This window comes from Mastigoproctus giganteus, chromosome 12, assembly GCF_048544385.1.
Source record: "Mastigoproctus giganteus isolate SK-2022 chromosome 12, ASM4854438v1, whole genome shotgun sequence".
NCBI classification, from domain to species: Eukaryota; Metazoa; Arthropoda; class Arachnida; order Uropygi; family Thelyphonidae; genus Mastigoproctus; species Mastigoproctus giganteus.
This window is the reverse complement of record NC_143586.1, coordinates 139,466,181-139,487,273: the sequence shown is the minus strand read 5'-3', so window position 1 is coordinate 139,487,273 and position 21,093 is coordinate 139,466,181. Positions and strand designations below refer to the sequence as shown.

Sequence of the window (21,093 nt, the reverse complement as noted above, 5' to 3'; positions counted from 1 at the left end):
TGCTGTTTCCCATGTGTAGTACTTTACATTTGTCAATGCTAAACTTCATTTGCCACCTCTCAGCCCATCTGCTCAACCTTTCCAGATCCTGTTGCAGCAGCATAGTGTCAGTAGTGTCCTTGACAACCCTGCCAACCTTTGTATCATCTGCAAACTTGGACATTAATCCCGATATACCATCATCAATATCATTTATAAATACAGAAAACAATAATGGACCCAACACTGAGCCCTGAGGGACTCCACTAATAACATCAGTCCACGATGAGCAGTGTCCATTGATTATCACTCTCTGTCTTCTCCCCTCAACCACCCCTTTATCCATAGCAGCAATTTGCCTCCAATGTCACACTGCTCCAATTTGTGTAGCAGTCTTCCATGTGCAACAGTATCAAAAGCCTTTCTAAGATCCAAGTATATAATATCAAAGTTATTCCCTGCATCCAGTTCTTTTGTGACTGCATCAAAGTATCCAATCAAGTTGGTCAGGCAAGACTTCCCCTTAACAAAACCATGCTGTGTCTGAGCTATAACTGAAGTCTTGTCTAAATGATCCTGCAGTGCTTCTTTAACCAGTGCCTCCATTAATTTTCCAGGAACAGAAGTTAAGCTCACAGGTCTATAATTACTTGTGTCAGCCTTTGATCCTCCTTTGTGAATTGGGGTCACATTTGCACATTTCCAGTCTATGGGTACCTCCCCTGAGTCCAAGGAAGCTCTCATAATTATGGCTAAGGGTTTGCTTACTTCCTTTGCTGCCTCCTTTAATATAACTGGATAGATCCCATCCACCCCGGGTGCCTTTCTTGTTTATCTTCAACAGTTTCTCCTCCACTTTACTCCCAGTTATTTCAAGATTCTGTAACTTACTGCTAGAGTTGAATACACCTCTGGCATTCCCCTCGCTGAATAACTCCTCATGTGTGAATGTCGATGCAAAATATTCATTTAGTTTGTTAGCTACCTGAGCAGGATCATCAACACTTGACCCATCAATATCAAGTGGACCAATCTGATTCATCCCTTTCCTTCTAGAGTTTACATAAGTAAAGAACTCTTTACTGTTTTTCTTTGCATCCCTTGCCAAGGATTTCTCATAATCTGCCTTCGCCTGCCTAACCTCATTTGTAACTTGGTTGCATATCAACTTGTATCTATCATAGGCTTCTGTGTCATGTGTTAATTTGTAAGTATCCCATGCATTTTTCTTCTCTGCCATATGCCTCATTAGTTCATCTGACATCCATTTTGGCCTAAACCTTGAACAATATTTCTTAGTTGGTATGTAAAGCCTAGTAGCTTCCAAGATAAGTTCTTTGAATGCTTCCCATTTTGAATTTGCTGTTGGTAACATCATCAGTTGGTCCCACTGTATAGAATTTAAATACTGTCTCAGTCCATCGTAGTCGCCTTTACGGAAGCAATAACCCTTCCCTTTACCCCTAATGGTAGTTACCTCTTTGAGTAAATCCCACTTCAGCACACTGTGATCACTGCCACCTAGTGGTTCATTTATCTGCAGATTCTTAATGCATGAAGAATCACTGCTGATAATCAAATCAAGAGTATTACTCCCTCTAGTTGCCTCCCGAACATGCTGATGTAGAAAACAATCATCCAATAAATCCACAAAAGCCCTGCTAGTGTGTGAGTATCCAGCCCCCAAATTCCAGTCAATATCTGGGAATTTAAAATCTCCCATTATAAGACACTCTGATATACTGGCCCACTCTATTTCCCTGTACAGTTCCTTATTATACTCATCAGAGTCATTAGGCCTATAGCACACTCCTACTCTCAATTTTGATCTCCCAATGTTTATGTCACACCAAACTGACTCCACACTGCACTGTCCAGCGATGTTGACTGGCTTCATCAACCGGTGAAATACCACCACTTTGCTTATTGGAGGCTTGAAGTGGTGAAACCCATGTTTAGTCTCTAGAGCAAAGTTTCCGGCATCCCCCTCCCCCCATACGTCTCCTTCAACCCATGCTTTTTTAACCCAAGCACGGTACTAAGTACTATAGGTTCTAATACCTCTCGTGTTTGGGGTTCACATAAAAAAAAAAAAAAAAAACTAATAGCATAACACCTCCCCCCTTCCTATCCTGTCTATCCTTTCTGTAGACGTTGTACTCCCCAAATTGCAGTTCCGCATCCCTTATATCTGTGTGACACCACGTCTCTGATATCCCAACAATATCTGCCTTTGATGTTTTGAGCAATACCTCAAATTCATCAAATTTATTTACTAAACTCCTAGCATTGGTGTACACGCAAGTATACCTGCACCTGTTTCTATTCTTTAGCTACCCTAACACAACCCATGTGTTTACTTGTACCGCAATGGCTCCCAGCAGTCTCTGAAATACCATGCATCTTGTTTTTCAGGCTTCTGCTCATTCTAATAGAAACAGTGCAAGAATCTCTTTCACCTCTGCCAGTGGCTACTGTCAATGTTGGTCTTTGTCTGCCCCCAAGCTAGCAGTTTTCCGACCCACCTAACACTGCCTCGATAGCATCAGCAAATATTCTTGCACCCTTTCTATTTAAGTGTATCCCATCCCTGTAGAAGCAATCTCTCCTGTTAACAAGTACAGTCCAGGCTGAAAAAAATTCTACCCCTTGAGCCTTGCACAATCTTTCCAGGGCCGAATTGATCGACAAGGCTCTCATCATATACTCCCTCCTATCGTGTCTGGGCAGAATTGCAGACACTTTCAAATTCAACCCTGATTCTCGGCTTTTGTTCAACAGTGACCTGTACTTGTTAAGTAATTCTGCCGGTCTCCTACTCTTAATATTATTAGTGCCAACGTGTACAACTATATCACCTTTTGTGCCCTTAAAAGATGATATTCGCTCTACAACGTCATCAACCTTTGCCCCTGGCAGACATACCCTGGTCCTGTTCCACCTATCTTTTTTACAAAGCATGTTCCCCGTTTCCCTGACAATAGAGTCACCAACAACTACTAGTTCCTTCGGGACCAGCGCATTCTGCCTTGGGGGTTGTCTCTGTGTCACGCGATGCCCAAGTGCAAGCTCTGGCGTTGATGTGGGCAGCTGAGAGCTTGATGGGCCCCTCAATTTAGTTTCTTCGAGGGCATCCACCCTGTCCTTCAAGCCCTCATATAGGCCCATAAGAACGCCGAGTTGTTGCCTGATATCGATACACTCCTTGCATCGCGCACACACAAAGACATCCCCCTTGGCAGTATCATGTCCCGTACCCGATTGCTCTGCAAACATCAAGCAAACAGTGCATTTTATAAGGCTGTGAGTCAGAGGACAACTGCCCCCCTCAGTTCTGCTCTGAGCCACAGCACTTCCATTAGCTTGAGCCTTTTGCTTTGCTGCTCTGGTCTGAGTCATGATTCTATTAATTTATTAATTAATTATGTTATGTTATTAATTATATTACGTTTGTAATCTAAGTCGTTATATGTATTTATTTAAACGTACAATTTAACTGCTAACGAAGTTCAACCAACGCTATCTAGTACGGTATATAACCTACGGTATATCTAGTACGGTATCACAATGGCGGGAAAGTTAATAATGGTAGCGGTAGTTACGAACACGTGGAAACCCTTACCGATACTTTTACAAGCCGAGTAAAGAATAAAAATGAATAAATAAATACACCAAATTAATCAAAAAATCACAAAATAATGTTATACTACTAAATTTAAATCAAAAGTTTTAGAAAAACAATAATTTCAAATCAATAAATAAGAAAAATCCACTTAGCGGCTTGGAACACGACCGTCACTAGTAGCCTCGTCAGCAGACTCGAATGATTAATTAATAACTCATGGAAAAAGTTATACCCAGATGCAGTTCGTGAATATCAAGGATGCAGTGTGAACCGGTTACAAATGAAATTGTAAGTCTTGCAAAAAAAGCTGGTTTCCATGAAGTTGATGATGGGGATATCACACAGTTGCTTGATTCAAGTGCAAAACCACTTACAAATGAGGAGCTAGCAGAATTATTCCAACTACCACAGAAGAGGAAGCCGAAAATGATGACGTGATTGAATCACCAACAGATAAAGAATTAAAGGAAGCCATTGAGAATAGTGACCAGGCACCTGAATATTTTTGCCAGAACGACCATCATGATCGTGCACAAAAGTTAAGTACGAAGTTAAAGGCAACTAAAGAGTAGGACACAATTTTATCTGAAAAAAATACGGCAGAAAAAAAAAAAAAAAAACCTCTGGATTCATTCTTTATTCATAAAACTGAAAAACAGTGCAACTTCAATAAACTTTACTTAATCTTATATTGCTCAACATCATCATCATCATCATCATCAGCCATTTTCAATCCACTGCAGGATGAAGGCCTCTCCAGCAACTTTCCAGTTCCTTCTGTTTTGAGCACTGGCCATCCATTTACTACTCAAAAACTCATGAATTTCATCTATCCATCTCCACCTTGGGTTCTAGGTTTTCTTCTAGCTCCTCTTGGTGGGTCCATTCTGTTATTTTCTTAGTCCATCTGTCATCATGTCTTCGAGCTATGTGTCCTGCCAAGACCATTTTAGTTCTTTAGTTTTGATAAGAATGTCCTTTACTTGAGTTTGCTGCCTAATCCATGTGTTTCTCTTCTTATCTAACAGTCTGATTCCCAATATAATTCATTCCATTCTTCGCTGTGTAGTTCTCAGCTTCTCTTCCATTCTTTTGGTGAGTGCCCAAGTTTCACTTCCATGAGTCATGGGGGGAGTATACATTGGTTCATTATTTTATGTTTCAGACAAACTGGGATATTGCTCTTCAGTATGTGACTATATTTCCTGAATGCTATCCATCCAAAATTTATTCTTCTCTTGACTTCCAGCCATTTATCATTATTACAACTAATAACTTGTCCCAGATAAGTATATGACTCCACCTTTTCAATTACTGCTCCTTCAATCATTATTTCCCTTTCTGTGGCATACTTGTTCATCATTACTTTTGTTTTAGCCATATTCATCTTTAGTCCAAAATCCTTACTAACTCTGCATAACTGATTAAGATTTTCCTCTAATTCTTTGGGATCGTGGCTAATGACCACAATGTCATCCTCAAATCGTAAATGGTTTAGGTATTCTCCATTCATATTGACTCCTTTCTTCCAGTCTAATCTTCTGAAAGCTTCCTCAAGGGCAGCAGTAAACAACTTCGGAGATATCGTGTCTCCTTGTCGAACTCCCTTCTCGGTTTTAAATTTGCTACTGTCTTTGTCTAGTCTAATAAATAAGGTAGCGTGCTAATATATTTTCTTGAAAATCATAATATATGGGGTATCTATGCCTTATTTTTACAGTGCCCGAAACATTGCCTTGTGCTGTATGGAGTCAAATGCCTTTTCATAATCCACAAATGCCAGGCATAATGGTGTTTTATATTCATTTGCTTTCTCCATTATCTGTGATATTACGTGAAGGTGATCCATAGTTAAGAATCCTGTCCCAAAGCCAGCTTCCTCTTTCGGTTGATTCTCATCAAGTATTCTTTCTAATCTGTTAGTAATGACCCTTGTGAACAACTTGTAGATGTGGGATAACAAGCTAATTGGTCTATAATTTCCGATTTCTGATTTATCTCCTTTCTTATGCAGCAAAACTATGATTGCATTATTCCACTGCTTAGGCATCACACCTTTTCTAATGCACTTTGTGAAGAGCCTTGCCAGTTTTTGTGTTATGTCTCTTCCTCCCAATTTTAACAACTCTACAGTAACTTCATCTTCCCCCAGGGCTTTCTGATTCTTCATTTTCTTCAATTCTACCTCATCAGGAAGAATATCGGGTATGTCGTATGTGTTGCTACTTTGCAATCCATCTTCCCCACTGCTGGCATCATTCCCTCGCTCCTTGTATAATTCTCTATAGTAGTCTTCTGCTATTTGAATTATGCCTTCTCTGCTGTTTATAAGTACACCATCACTATACTTCAGTTTCAGTATCATTTGTCTTTCTGTATTACTGCTCATGGCTGCTGATTTAAATCCTTTGTTTTCCCTTAATGCTTGTTCTACATTTCTTGTGTTAAATCTTCTTATGTCCTCTCTGAGTCTCTTTCTAATGGCTTTGCATAACTCAGTATACTCAATTTTCTCCCTGTCAGTGTTTTACTTGCTCTTCATTTGTCGTCTTCGGTTCATCATGACAAGTGTTTCTTGACTAATTTTTTCTTCTTTGGATTTCTTTTTCCCTATAGGTTTCTTGGGCTTTATCACTTTCAGAATGTTGTAGTATTCCTCGTTGATATCTTGGTCCTCAGCAGTCTGCAGAAGCTCAAACTTGTTCTTAAGTTCCAGTACATACTGCTTTTCTCCTTTCTTTTATCTCAAAGGCCTTTGTATTATTTACTCGAGTCAGTTTTTTCCTTTCCTTTCCTACATCTATATCAAGTGTACATCTTACCATTCTGTGATCACTTCCAACATTTACCTTATTCAGGACGGTAACATCATTCACAGTATATCTTCTGTAAGTGATGATGAAGTCGATTTCATTAGCTGTTAATCCATTTGGACTCTTCCATGTCCACTTTCTGTTCACCCTTTTCTTGAAAAAAGTGTTCATTACCGAAAGTCCTTGAGATTCTGCAAATTCCACAAGTCTTTCACCTCTTATTTCTTTCACCAATTCCAAAATTTCCTATAGTTCCTCTTTCTGTGCTGTTTTGCCTTTTTCCAACCTTAGCATTGAAGTCCCCCATAATAATAGTGTAGTGGGTTTTCTGCTCATCTATACGACTCAATTTCGGTGTACATTTCTTCAACCTCTTCATCATCATGGTTCGATGTTGGTGCATAAATCATTATAACCTTTAGCTTGTACCTCTTAGAAATCTTGAGTATCAGTCTTGACACATATTATAATAAAATGTTTAATAAAATTATTCTCATTTTTCAGTTCCTTCAAGCCATTGTTTCCTATGTACAAGTACACAATACACATTATGAAAATTTGGTCCTCTTTTAAGTGGAATTTTCTGGAACCAATTATCCTCGGATAACGAGGATCTCCTATATACCTCACTGCAGCTGACAGTTTTTCCACACTTGAGTCTTGGTGGAGTACCCAAATGTACAGCTTCCAAATTTTTAATATAGACTTTAAATGTTCAACAAACATTCATGACTGTTAAGATCAATCATCAGCCATTTGCAGTCCCAGTCCAGAATTATTTTTGCTGTGTTCCCCATGCAGTACGTACACACACACACACACACACACACACACCTCCATAACCAGGTGGGAAGGAGCAGCAGTGAGTAGCACATTCTTCTTGATTAGACCGGGGTTTGAGCCCGTCACCACCAAATACGGAGAATGCATAAAGGTCAGGGAATGACCACCACATATCCCGGAGCAATATGGCCTTAGTTGCTAATGCTCCTAAAAACCAAATAACACACACACACACACACACACAAGTAACTACTCAAAATACGATGTTCAGTTATCTTTTTCTAGGTTTGCTTTAACTAACATATGAACCGGTACGGTAAAACTTTTATAAACTCTTAAGCAGCCTCTGGCAAAGAATGAAAAGAAAAGCAGCAAAGACTTATCTTATATTGACAGTAGAATGAAGGAAGGGGTTGAATCGCATTGGTCCACGGGAAGGGGATGCCAGAAGTTTTTTTTTTTTTTTTTTTTGCTGTTCTAGCAAACCCAGTTTACAGGAATGTGAACGTTTCTAGGAAAGAAACAGAGTGAGACTTATTATTACTGTCTCCATATCTGCTTTTTACACAAATTCCAGAATTTTTTTTATTACTCTAAAAAAAAAAAAAAAGAAAGAAAAAAAGTAAACACCTAAGTTGATCATCACACATCATTGATGTTTTAATTTTTTGTGAAACAGTAAAAAAAAAAAAAAATCACAACATAATTATTCACAAATGTTGAAAACATTGTAGACAGTAACGGAATTTTACCACATCTTTTAAAACTTGTATTTTTCCCCCAAGTGAATCTTCCATAGCCGCATTCACAATGTGGAATACAGAATTTTATTCATAATTTTCCCAATATATTTTTTCTTTTGTTGAAAACCAGTACGTATTAGGTATGGAATTTTTCATCAAAACTTTTGTCCAAATGAGACTTGCAAAGCACTGGCAATAAGGGAAGTCACTGGGACCTAGAAATATTTTGTTATAGTTTTACTGTTTATTTTAAAGTAGTGTTATGCTGTGGCAACTCATTATGAAGCACTTCAATATGAGAGAAGTAACACCACATAAGAAGACTTTTTTGTTAACTTTTCCCCGATCTAGTAAATGCCTGTGATTGACCAAAAGAGTATTTTCCTCAGTGCCTTTGCTTAAACTCCTTTGAAATTACTATCACATCACAAGCAAAGTATTGAAGTTTCTGGCACATCTTCTTCAGAATAGAACCATCCAAATGTCCATAGGAAAGCAAATGTATACTAGACAAATAGAAGCACACGTGTCACAAAGAGGAGTCTTTACCTTAATTCTTTTCACATCTATCACCTACCCGCTAACACACAATAGAGCAGACATAATATCATATGCGAATGAAGTAACCACAGTAACCATCAACAAGACCTTATCGGAAGTACAGCAATACCTCACGAAATTTGATTTGCAAGTTAACCCTGAGAAATCTGCCATCATGGTATTCTCACTGAAGCCCACACCAACCATAATTCGGCCTGCAATTGACGAAGTCCTGATCCCCCTGCGTCGAAAAGCAGAGAGATATGGGTGTGATCTTTGACAGACAATTAAGATTCCATCATCATATAGAATAACTCTGTGCTAAATTCAACGGGAAACGGTGGGTTGTCAAACAGCACTTGCTACACATTCAGAACACAAACGTGATAAAAATGTATATCAGGATGATGATTTTCAGAGGTGTACTGTATGGGGAGTAGAGTTGTGGGGCTCGGCTACACACACTACAATTAAACCATTAAAAGCAGCTGAATACCTGCTCTTGAATTGGCAACCTGGAAGTGTCATCTCCCACCACAGCAGCACACAACACTAATGGCCAAAACACTGAAGTTAACCAGACTTTCGGCATTAAGCACTAATCTTCACTGTAAAAATGATCGCTGGGAGAGGCTCAGCACGCAACATTTGGGACACCTTGTGCTGGTGGAGGAGGATCACCCAACGAGCTCTCCGCTCCACTCCCAAGCTTCTTGCTCTTCCCGCGAGGCTATATTTTAAAGATCAGTTCCTCTCTTATCAGAATCTTCATCTAGTTCAATCCCTGAATTCTGACTTGTTTAAAGTCATAGATGATAAAAAGTATAGACGGCCCATCCTAGATCTGCACACGGTCTCCACAACTACCAACTGATTTTAGATCATTACGGCTGGGCAAGAATCTCACAGAAAACTGAACTCAAGGAAACTATCTTTTGTTATCACGGTTTGTATTATTTTAGTTATTTATTATTGTATTAGTTTTCTTCCAAGTTAATATCTCTGCTATAAGAATTTTTTTTTATACATAATTTGCCTATAATTTAATCTTAAACTTCCAGCGAGGTTTTCTCTGCCGCTTGTTAACCCTTGGCATGGTGCTGTGAAGGATATTGTAAAGTCGTGGTACCTGCGTGTACCAGTGAACCTTACAATAACGATCCTAATTATATCTGAATGCCAGTAGCTCGCCCATCATTGAAGGCAACAACTTAGGTAATGTACTTATTGCATGGCACATTTTATTTCCATGCTATACTCAAGAAGTCATTACCAAAACTAATCACCAGAAGTGATGATTAGTCATGAATTGTGTAGCTATTTGTGTAACAATACTTCTTGGGGGAATTTCATGCTAGGCTAACTAATCAACATGAAATTTGATACAAAGGTGCCTAAGAAGAATATTCTAAATAAGTCTTATAATTTTGAAAAGCATAAGGGCTGTTGTTCTAAGTTGTTGCTGTGTTTCTTTATGTATATTGGAGGCAGTGGAATTGTATTTACACTTAAGACTTGGACCAAGAAAACATACACTGAAATTTTTGTGCGAGTATGACCTTTCCTTCTCAAGTAATATCCAAAGCTGAAACACACACACACAAATTTTTAACATCGAGTCTGGCCCTTACACCATTGAATAACTGTTTAAGAATACTTTCTGCAGGTCTTTAGTATGCAAAGACTGAATCCTGCTCCATTTCTTTTATAAAGTTGTGGCTAATTCTCTGCTTGAACTAATATGCTTTGTTCTGGCTTTTGATAGTTCACAGTGCCCCAGAGGTGTTTGATTGGTTTCAGATCTGGGCTGGTAACAAGCAGCACATTACTCTCCTCAAACCATTGCTGTACTGATTGTGCTTTGTGACACTGAACATTGTAAGGTCATATTAGACAGTTGCATTTATAGTTTAACATATTACAACTATAGGATGAAGTCTAAGCCACATAAGTATCACCACTGAACTTGGTTGATGCAGTACCATCTGCATAGTTCTGAACTCTCCAGTTTGTGACGTCTTTTTTGACAAGATTTGACCCCTTCTCTATCTCACTATTGTAACACAATTGAATTTTTCTTTGTGTTTTTCTGTTCACAGAAAAAAAGTAAAACCAGGTTAAAATCAGAATTTTTTTTTTAAAAAATTCTTTAAATTTCTTCTTGGCAGTTCCTCTAATTCACATTGCTGATAGTCTAAATATATGAGACAAAAAAAACATATTCCATTCTCTGTAAATTATTAATGACTGCCTTTCTTTTCAATCATAATTATAAAAGATCAACAAGAGACAAACTTCTAAAACATACATCACAAATGTTAAAACAAGTTGATGGATGAACAGGTGATCATCAGGTGATTAGTATGACACACACACACACACACACACACACACACACACACACACACACACACACACACACACACACACACACACACACACACACACACACACACACACAGCATTAGTGCAGTTCTACATAACATAGTTCAAAATAAGTTTTATTTCAAACTGTGTTATGTTGTTTTAACATAACATTACACATATTTCTGGCTGTTTACAGAGTTCTTTTTCATCACAAAGTACCTTGGTGGAGTGAACTAATGTTCTGGAGCTGTTCAAAAGATACTATACATGTCTACATTAATGCAGTTCTACCAGTGTTGTGCTGAGCTGATATGATCCAATGAAGTACTACAACTGTAAATATTTCATACACTCATAGCTCGTACTTTATATCCTGAATTCCTAAAACTTAAGCAAGTTTCGTTACAGTAGTTGAAAGTCTTCTGACTCCAAACAGAATTCACAGATAGCCAGTTACAACTACATTTTTGGATTGTGGATGCTTTAACTTGAATTCAATGGTAGTGGTGGGACACCTGATAGATAATTCTTGAAAAAAATGATCTCGGATTAACTTTTAATCTATGTTTAAAAATTTTTAATTTTTTCTACCTACCTAAATATAGTTAAACTATTATGCAATTATTCCTGAAGTGCTTTTTTTTTTTTTTTTTTTTTTTTTGTTGCAGTTTTCATGTAGAAATTGCACATGAACTTGTAAGGGGGCCCACCAACATTTTTTGCAATTATTTGGCTTTTTTTTTGTAAAGAGTAGCATGATATAGGACAAGTGCCAATGCTGTCTTTGTTTAAAGTTTCAGGTTACTTGTTTTTCTTCACCCACTAGTTCATTAAACATCTACAGTCCTACCTTGGTTGTTTTCCAAAGATTTGCTACTGTTTTCAAAGTGTAAAGAGAGGGCAAAATGATACCTGATAAAATTTTTAGCAAAATTAATATGTATATATATATATATATATTTTTTTTTTTTTTTTTTTGAAAACAAAAGAAAAGAAAGAAATTAAAACATGTACCATATTTTAATTTCTTATTAAAAACATAAAAAGTACATACTATAAGTACTGCAATCTATTAAGAAAGGATGAAATATTGGTACTGTTTATCGTTAATTGAGGCATTTGATGCAAGAAAGCAAGCTTATCATTTTGCCTATCTGGTCACTCCGAATGTTTGTCTAATTCAGTCTTAAATTTATTTAAGCTATCAACTTCCACAACAACAGATGGAAGTCTGTTCCAGCAATCGACTACCCATTGGCTAAAGGCAAACTTCTATTTTATAACTGTCTTTCCTCAATTTGAATCTATGCCCACTCAGGTTCTTAGTCTGAGCAAGCAGAAGTATCCCGCCAGCATTGAGCCTCTCAAACCATTAAACGCCTTATACACATCAATCAGATCACCTCGCAGGTGCCTAGTCTCCAGATGCTGCAACTTTCAAAACTTGAGCCTTTTTTCATAAGTGCACCCCTTTGTTCCTCTCACCAATCTTGTTGCCCTTCTCTGTACTCATTCTAGTAATTCTACATCCTTCCTAAAATGAGGCCTCCAGACCTGTATACAGTACTCAAGGTGTGGCCTGACCATTGCTTTATACAAAGGGATAATCACTTCCTTGTCTCTGCTAGCAAAATTCCTATATATCATTGACAAAACTCCATGACCTGCTCTGGCTGCCAGTCTGCACTGCTCAGAGAACTTCATATATGACTGCACAATTACCCCTGGGTCTTTTTCATTCTCTCCCTCCCTGAGTATAGTACCACAGAGTTGGTATGTTTCTCTTGGGTTACTGCTATCCATATACTTTGCATTTGTCAATGTTAAATTTCAGTTGCCACTTCTCAGCCCATCTGCCTAACTTTTCTAGATTCTGTTGCAGTAGCATACTGTCTTTATTGTCATTAATAACCCTGCCAACCTTTGTATCATCTGTAAACTTGGACATTGAGCTTGATATATCTTCATTGATGAATGCACAAAACAACAATGGGCCCAGCACCGAACCTTGGGGGACTCGGCTAATAACATTAGTCCACAGAGCAGTGTCCATTTATTACCACTCTCTGCCATCTCCCACTCACCCATCTCTTTATCCATTGCAGTAACTTAATGCCATACCACTCCAATTTGTACATCGATCTTCCATGTGCAACAGTATCAAAAGCTTTCCTGAAATCCAAGTATATGATATCAAAATTATTTTTAGCATCCAGTTCCTTTGTGACCACATCATAGTATCCAATCAAATTGGTCAGAAATGGCGTTTGTCTTGTCTGACCAATTTGACAAGACAATCTAGACAACAGCAACTATTGCTGCTGTCTTGTCTCAGTCTATGAGTGACAGGTCTATAATTATGTCACCTTTTGAACCCCCTTTGTGAATTGGGGATACATTTGCATATCTCCAGTCCTTGGAGACCTCCACTGACTCTAAGGATGCTCTCATAATTATGGCTAATGGTTTGCTTACTTCCCTTGCTGCCTCCTTCATTATAACTGGATAGATTCCATCTGCCCCAGGTGCCTTTTTTATGTTTAATTTCAACTATTTTTCCTCCACTTTGCTCTCAGTTATCATAAAATCAGTTAGCTCCCTGTTGCATTTTATAAGTTTAAGCAGAATTCAAAAAAGCCCAAAACATTTTCCAAAAATTAAAAAAGTGGGGCACCTGTCAGTTGACCCGCCACTGTATTTACTACATTTTGGGCACCACGACTGCTGGTTTAAATATAATATGCACCTGTAGAACAAACTTGCCATCCAATAGTGTGCTATTTGCCGAACAAGTTATTTAACCAAATTGAAATGAATTGATATTTTAAAATATGTTTAAAATATAAAAAAAAAAAAAGAAAGAAAGAAAAAGAAAAACAATATCCAGTACTTCATAATGTCATTGATGCTAAAGAAATGGATGTCTTGAAGTATCACTTCTGTCAGTTTATGTGGAAACCTATCAGACACTATTATGAAAGAAGAAAGAAATCATCTATTCTCATTACAGAGAAGCTTGAAATATGACAGATTATCCGAAATCATGCTTGCCTTAAATTTTTTTTATAGCAATGCAAAGTGTGAGAGAGTATTCAAGTCAGCTGGTGGGAAAGAGGAAGGGGGGAAAAAAGTAAAAGGAAACTTGAGTTCAGACCTCTTTCTGGTGAAGCTTTGGAAATTCTCTTGACAGCCAAATCTATACAGCAGTACCTTTGTTATAAACAAAATTTTGACTCAACATTTCTGAAGACTGCAAACAAAGTGTAATAATACTACATATTCCCATGTATAAATTGATCCTTAATTTTTGTTTTGAAAATTTATCCTTGTCATATATTTGCTGTAAAAGTTGATTCCCTTTTTTTATAGTCATCTTTCAGTGCAAAAGACCCATACAGAGAGTCAGTTTTTTTCTAATCTTTTAAACGTTTACATTGTGACATTTTGCACTACATGGTAAACCAGTGGTTTTCAACCAGGGTGCTGTGGCACCTTAGGGTGCTGCAACAACATTCCAGGGATGCTAATTTGGGTTTAAGTTACTTAAACTTATTATTATTTTTTAATTTATATGTTTATTTCATTATAAAAAGGTGTACAGTATCTTTTTAATTTTGTGGTGATCTATAATTGTTTACTTAGTATCTCTATATAAAGAATAAAATTATATACTGCATATATATAATTTGTATTATGAAATGTAATTTTTATAATTATATTATTGTAATAAATATCATATTAACATATATATATTTTAATATTATATATAAAAATCAGATCTAACAGGCAGAAAATTGAGTATAGGTGCCGTTTTTAAAAATAAAAACTTTGAAAACCAGTGTGGTAAACTAAGCATATACAATACCCCCTTATGTATCAGTGGCGCCTCCGTAGCCAGGTGGGCAGGAGCAGCAGTACGTAAGCAGACCTTCTTGATTAGATTGGGGTTCGAGCCCGTGACCAACAAATACGGAGGATGCGGAAAGGTCAGGGAATGACCACTGCATATCCCCGGAGCAATATGGCCTTAGTTGCTAATGCTCCTAAAAAAAAAAAAAAAAAAACCAAATAACAAATATGTATCAGCACAAATCTACAGGCATAGATGAAGATGTGCCACTGCTCGTCAAAGCTGCATATACATTGGAGGCTTTGATTATGCAGCTGGGTTATTACCTATTTGGTACTATACTGCTAATTTGTTTCTCTGTAAACAGTGCCTCAGTATGGAAGCATATTTGCTATTATAAATTTACAATCTTGAAAGTTTACTTTTTGAGAACTCAACGTGATCAGATAAAAAAAACGCATACATTTTACCCAACAGTAAAATGGGACAAAATTAGAGGGTCTCGCCTACACAAGTTGTCTGTCCAACTGTCTAATAAAGTTTCGAGACTTTAGGACCTCCACATATTTTTTTTTTTTTTTTTTTTTACTCTGTCATAAAAAATAACATTTGACAAATTCCATGAACTGTGTGGTGAATGAAGGTGAATAAATTCTTCAGTTTTAAAAGATGAGAAAACTGTATATTTTTGAGAAATATATACATAGTAAATTGTAAATATATTGGAATTAAATCAATCTTTCTAACTTTAAACAAGTCCTTTTAATTCAACCTTAAAATTTTAGTATTTCAAAGATCAACTTATATGCTGGAATATGCCGACCGGGCTAGCCGGGTGGGTAAAGTGCCTGCCTGGCAACCCAAAGGTTGCGGGTTCGATTCCCGCCTCAGGCTTGGATCAAAGTACTGCAAAAACTTTGGGAGGTGCATTATGGCCACAGAAGCCTATGCGCCAACAACTACCAAAAAAAAAAAAAAAAAAAAATATGCTGGAATATACAGTTTGTTTGTTTGTTTGTTTTTTTTAATAGTCAAAATCAGTTGCTGTCTGGCAGACATTCCAAACAGAAATCCATAGACAGCCCAACCTTGTGTAAGTGAAATGATCCTGTGGTTGTATTTTAATATAAAATGTATGTGTTGTCAGTGAAATTTAACTTCTAGTGCAGTGTGAACTTTATAAATCCTTCTTCTTTAAATCTGTTTTATGATTGTTTTTTTTTGTGAGCTCTTGCTTTTTTTGCAAAAACACTTTTTGCCTCTTTTGGCCAAAAAATCTTCTGTTTTCCTTTTGTGTACCATATCCTGATCTCCAGCTTTTCAGAATTTATCAGATATGCATCTGAGTGAAATCATTCTTTGAGTACACACGACACTCAGGTGTATTCATCTGATGTCATAACTCTGTGATTCTTTACTCCAAGTCATGGTCTGCCATTGCTGTAATACCCGTCACATCTATTCTATTCAGCGGCTCCGTAGCCAGGTGGGCAGGAGCAGCAGCGCGTAGCACATGCTTCTTGATCAGACTGGGGTTAGAGCCCACGACCACCAAATACGGAGTATGTGGAAAGGTCAGGGAATGACCACCGCATATCACCGGAGCAATATGGCCTTAGTTGCTAATGCTCCTAAAAACCAAATAACAAACAAACAAACAAACAATCTATTCTATTCACCAGGATGGGGATAATAGCTATTTCTAGGAAGTAGCTGCCATGGTAACACATTCTGTGAAATGTTTTCTTATGGTATTGGTTATTAGTCTTATCTTGTTTCTATTGTCTTGTGAGTAGGCTTGTTAAGGGTGGCTTTGAGGGTTTTACAACAATCTGCTAATGTTTGAAAGCAAAATTCTAGAACAGTTGACTTTCAGTGAGTCATTAAAGGTCTGTCTGGCTTGCAATGAATGGTTTCGTTGCTATTAGTGGTGTAACTAGGATGAGGCAGGTGGGGCACATGCCTGAGCGCCAAATTTGGAAATGCCTTTTTATGATTAAAAAATGCAAAAAGAACAGTTTTCAAGGGGGTGCCAATTTTTTTATTTGCCCTGGGTGCCACTAATTACCATCCATTTTCTATTGCTGTGCAGTGCTTCCATCTCTTTGATTTTGGTTGACTTGTTCTTTCTGTATCTGGCCAGTGGACATGTTTGGTATATGACAACTTACTATAGCACCACTTAGATCCCTTCACACGAGGTGCTATAGTATGTTTGGTATATGACAACTTACTACAGGTCGACCATCACTAATCCGGCAGCATTGGACCTGTGGGGTGCCGGATTAGTGAGTTTGCCGGATCACTGATGGTTATTTTAGCGCATACATTTTACCCAACAGTTAACCACCTCCTTCTACCTTTAACACATTGACTGCCAGGACTGCCAAAAAATATTTAGGAAATAATTTGATTAGTAATTCTAAAATAAATATTGTAAAATGTCAGTGTTGTCATTTTTTTGCTTAAAATATATATATATAAAAAAAAGTCTTTTTTTTATATTGCATATATATGGCCAACGTGGCCACATATGTTGTTTACTTTATTTCTTGAGAAGCCGTGTCGGCCACATACGTGTGACACTATTACAGCATTATATGTAGGTCGTTTGTGATTAGTTTATTGCACTCATGGCGAGCACTGCAATAAAACTAATTACAATAAAATAAACTCTCCAATATCGCAATAAGTTTGTCAGTATTGTTAGAGATTTTGTGAAAACAAGTTCGTTAGCACGCTGTATTATCCGTCATATTGTGTTGTTTTTTTCCGGAAGTTTGTACAAGTGCATTGAAAAAAAAAAAAAAAAAAAACTGGCTAAAAGAAAATTACTAAGATAAGAGGAACTGAGAGAAATTGCTGTAATTTACAATTAAGCAGAGTTAAACTTCTCACAGACACACCGCTGTAGAGTTTTTTTCAGAAGTTCAACTTTATCTGTTATGAGAAATGTACGATGTTTGCGCTTTACACCACGAGAGATACTTCCTTTATGCATTGGAACCATGGCTGGGGCTAAATGTGAGCAGGTTATAATAATAAATGCAGTAAAACAAGTGGGAATGGCTTGCCAGTGTTTTCGAGTACACGCCAACAGCTGATGCTGCAACCAACGCCACCAAAACAGTAGCAGCAGGTCGGTGCGCCGACCCGGGAAATTTGAAATTATGTTCGTGGAAATTAGCATTAGCATAATGCTAATTTCCGTGAACATAATTTCAAATTTCCCGGGTCGGCCTGTATAGCACCTCTTGTGAAGGGATCTAAGTCATATTCTCATTCCATTGTTCTGTCTTGTGACTCAGGAATTAACCATTACTTCTAGGAGTGAGGCTCCCTAAACTATTAGAGAAGTAAACTCATATGTACACTGAGCAGAGAAGGAATGTGCACGGTGAGTAAAAACAGTATGCTAAAACCCTGCAGAACAAAATAATAAATAAATAAAATAAATGAATTATATATATACATATAAAAGCTAATTATTAATAGACTACATTTAATGTTATATTACCAAGAGCTACCATTGGTAAATAAATAAAATAAATGAATTATATATACACATAAAAGCCAATTATTAATAGAATACATTTAATGTTATATTACCAAGAGCTATAGTTATAGCTTTGTTAAATAAAATTCATTTAATAGAAATGGTGTTCACTTGGCAAAGGAAGTTCAAGCATCTTTGCTGAACTCAGAGGAGCTATTAAGAGTTCAGGAAAACTGCTAGCTTGGATGGGGGATGGAGATCTATTGAAAAATTAGAGACATGCATCAAGGTTCCACTTGCATCCTTCTCAAGAACAGCAAATTTAATATTAAATACAGTTAGTTCCCAATTTTACAAGTTAATTTGTTCCTAGCATGCGCTCGTAAAGCAGGTATTTATATCTCATAGGCATAATGTTAAAAATAGGGGTTATGTTCTCAGCAATGAAATTAGTTAGCTTTATGTTTAAACAATGATTGATTTATCCAAAGAAATTAAAACGTAGCCTGTAAAATCAAGCAAATTATACTAATAAAGAAATTATTTGACTTTCAAATTTTAAAGAATGTTTATTCTTCATCATCATCATCATCGACTAAATGCACACTTGTTGATCACTCGTTATTGGCTCAGCACACTCATTGGTTTGTTGCACAAGGAGTGGTCGTCTTCAGAAATGCTTCAAGAGGTGTTTATTTCCAAGATAATCTTCTCTTTTCTTTTTAAATTTCAGTAGCATGCATAAGCATTTTTTAACGGAATGCACAAATTGCAACTAACACGATTTGCACATAGTAACAAGTTTACGAAACTTAAAAAAAAAAAAAGGAATGAAGAGGAGATTCTGGAAATTTATTTGTTTTTTTATATGATTGAAGATTTCAGTAAAGGGGAAACACATTTCACAATAATAACATAAAAAAACCACACAATTCCAGCTATCGGTATTTTCACAAATGCAATAACATAGAGTTTTCTATCCATTTATAATTGCTTGCACTAACAGAAAAGCCCAATAAACTGGAAAGTGCAAATTGTTTTTATTGTTTTACGGTAGTGACCTCCATAAATGCGCTTTAGAAAAATGTCACAAAGCTGTTCAAAATTGCTTCTTATAACAGAACATATGATGACAATGAAAGTGTAGTGCATTTTAATGATTTGAATTGGTAACTAATACAATTTGCACTATAAAAATGACCTTTTAGAGATTTACATAGAGAAAATTTCAACTTCCGAGGTCATGGAACGAATTGCCAAAAAATAGTTATTGGGTTCACATGACGAAATTTCCATGGTACTATGGTGTCTCTGGAACGGATTAATATCATAAAGCGGGGTATACTGTACAGTATAGCTACATGCGTGGTTTGAAATGCGGTATTTATGAATGTTTAACTTTTTTTTTTTTTTTTTTTGCAATTAATGTTCATATTTTCAATTTTGTTGATACTTGATACTTTGAAAAAAAAAAAAAAAACCTCGTAAACCCAGGAACTCATAAAGTGGGAACTGCCTGTATAATGTTTTTGAACTCTTTTTTTTTTTTTTTTTTCTTTTCAGGTATGTTATTGCTATATCTCTGGGACATGTTGATCCAGGATTTCCCTATATTAGTGACACTGGTACTAGTGTTCCAGAAAGCTGCATTTTTTCCCAGCTGGTCAATATAGTTTCTGTTTTGTGTAAGTTTAATTATTATATTTTTAGTATTTGTTAAAAATCCTTTCACTACAGGTAAGTATTAATTATCTTAAATATGAACGTTAATATATGTGTTTATGTTCTCTCCATCCTTAATTCGGTCCAGTGCCATGTTCTTGGAGCTAAGTTTACATAAAAGTGTCAAAATGTGATACACACAAAAATTTGTTAAATACTGTTCATCTTTCAGTTACAGACAGACTTTTAAATGCCATATTGTGACAAACATTGTTCTAAACAGAACAAATAGATTCTCCCAACGTTACTGAGAAAAGTTATTAATCTTTAGTGAAAAGAGATATATAAATAAGTTATATACTTGTGGAATGGTAACTTATTTTTCTCTTCTGTGCAAAGTTGTATCATAATTTTCAGTTCTTTAGTTTTCCTGTTATAACTATACACTGATCAGTCACAGGATTACACTACCCACCTAATAGGGGGTATGTCCTCTTCTTGCCGTCAGTACTGTTGCCACATGGACTCTACATGGCCTCTGAACATTACAGGAGGCGTGTGGTAGTATGTCATCAGAACTGCATCCTCTAGATCTGTGATAGTCCATGATCCCAATACTGGATCTGTTGATACAAGTAATTGCAGAGATGTTCTATGGAACTCATATAATCTGGAGAATTTGGCAGCCAAAGTACCACCTGGAAGTCACTTTTGTGCTTAGAGAACCACTTTCAAACAATACTGATAATATAGCAGGATTTCCTAAAAGGAATTCCTGCCATGTTGTCACAGGTCCCTGATCAGCCACAATAGATAGGTAAATTTTAATGTTCTTTGGGTAGGGCTCCAAGTGATTCCCAGGAAATCATCTCACATACCAAAAAACTGTCTCCACCTTCATGTTTCTGTTGAACCAGGACATTTGGAGTGATTCTCTGTGGTTCGTTGCCACTGCCTCCCCATAATTTGTCACCCTACATGCCATCTGCTGTCCACATGAATCAGTTCCACAGGGAACTTGATTCATTGGAAAAGACAACTTTTTTGCAGTCATCAGTGGTCCAGTATTGATGCCATTCAGGTGCAAACTTTAGGCAACATTGACAATAGGTGGCCATAAGCATGGTGTACCTTGACCAGGTACCTACTCTGGAAGTCATATGGAGGAGTTTGTTTGATCATGTTCTTGGAAACACCCCTTGTTTTTCCTTGGTTAAAGTCCATAGTCAACCATT

At 36.9% G+C, this 21,093-nt stretch overlaps 1 protein-coding gene across 1 annotated transcript in view; it reads left to right on the top strand.

Annotated features, from left to right (window-relative positions):
• Window positions 1–21,093, top strand: part of LOC150077458 (DNA damage-regulated autophagy modulator protein 2-like) — an 85,823-nt gene that overhangs the window by 14,855 nt on the left and 49,875 nt on the right. The window contains exon 4 of the mRNA XM_090386227.1: window positions 19,760–19,881. Within this exon, the coding sequence (XP_090242353.1) occupies window positions 19,760–19,881 (122 nt within the window). The remainder of the gene's footprint in view (window positions 1–19,759; window positions 19,882–21,093) is intronic.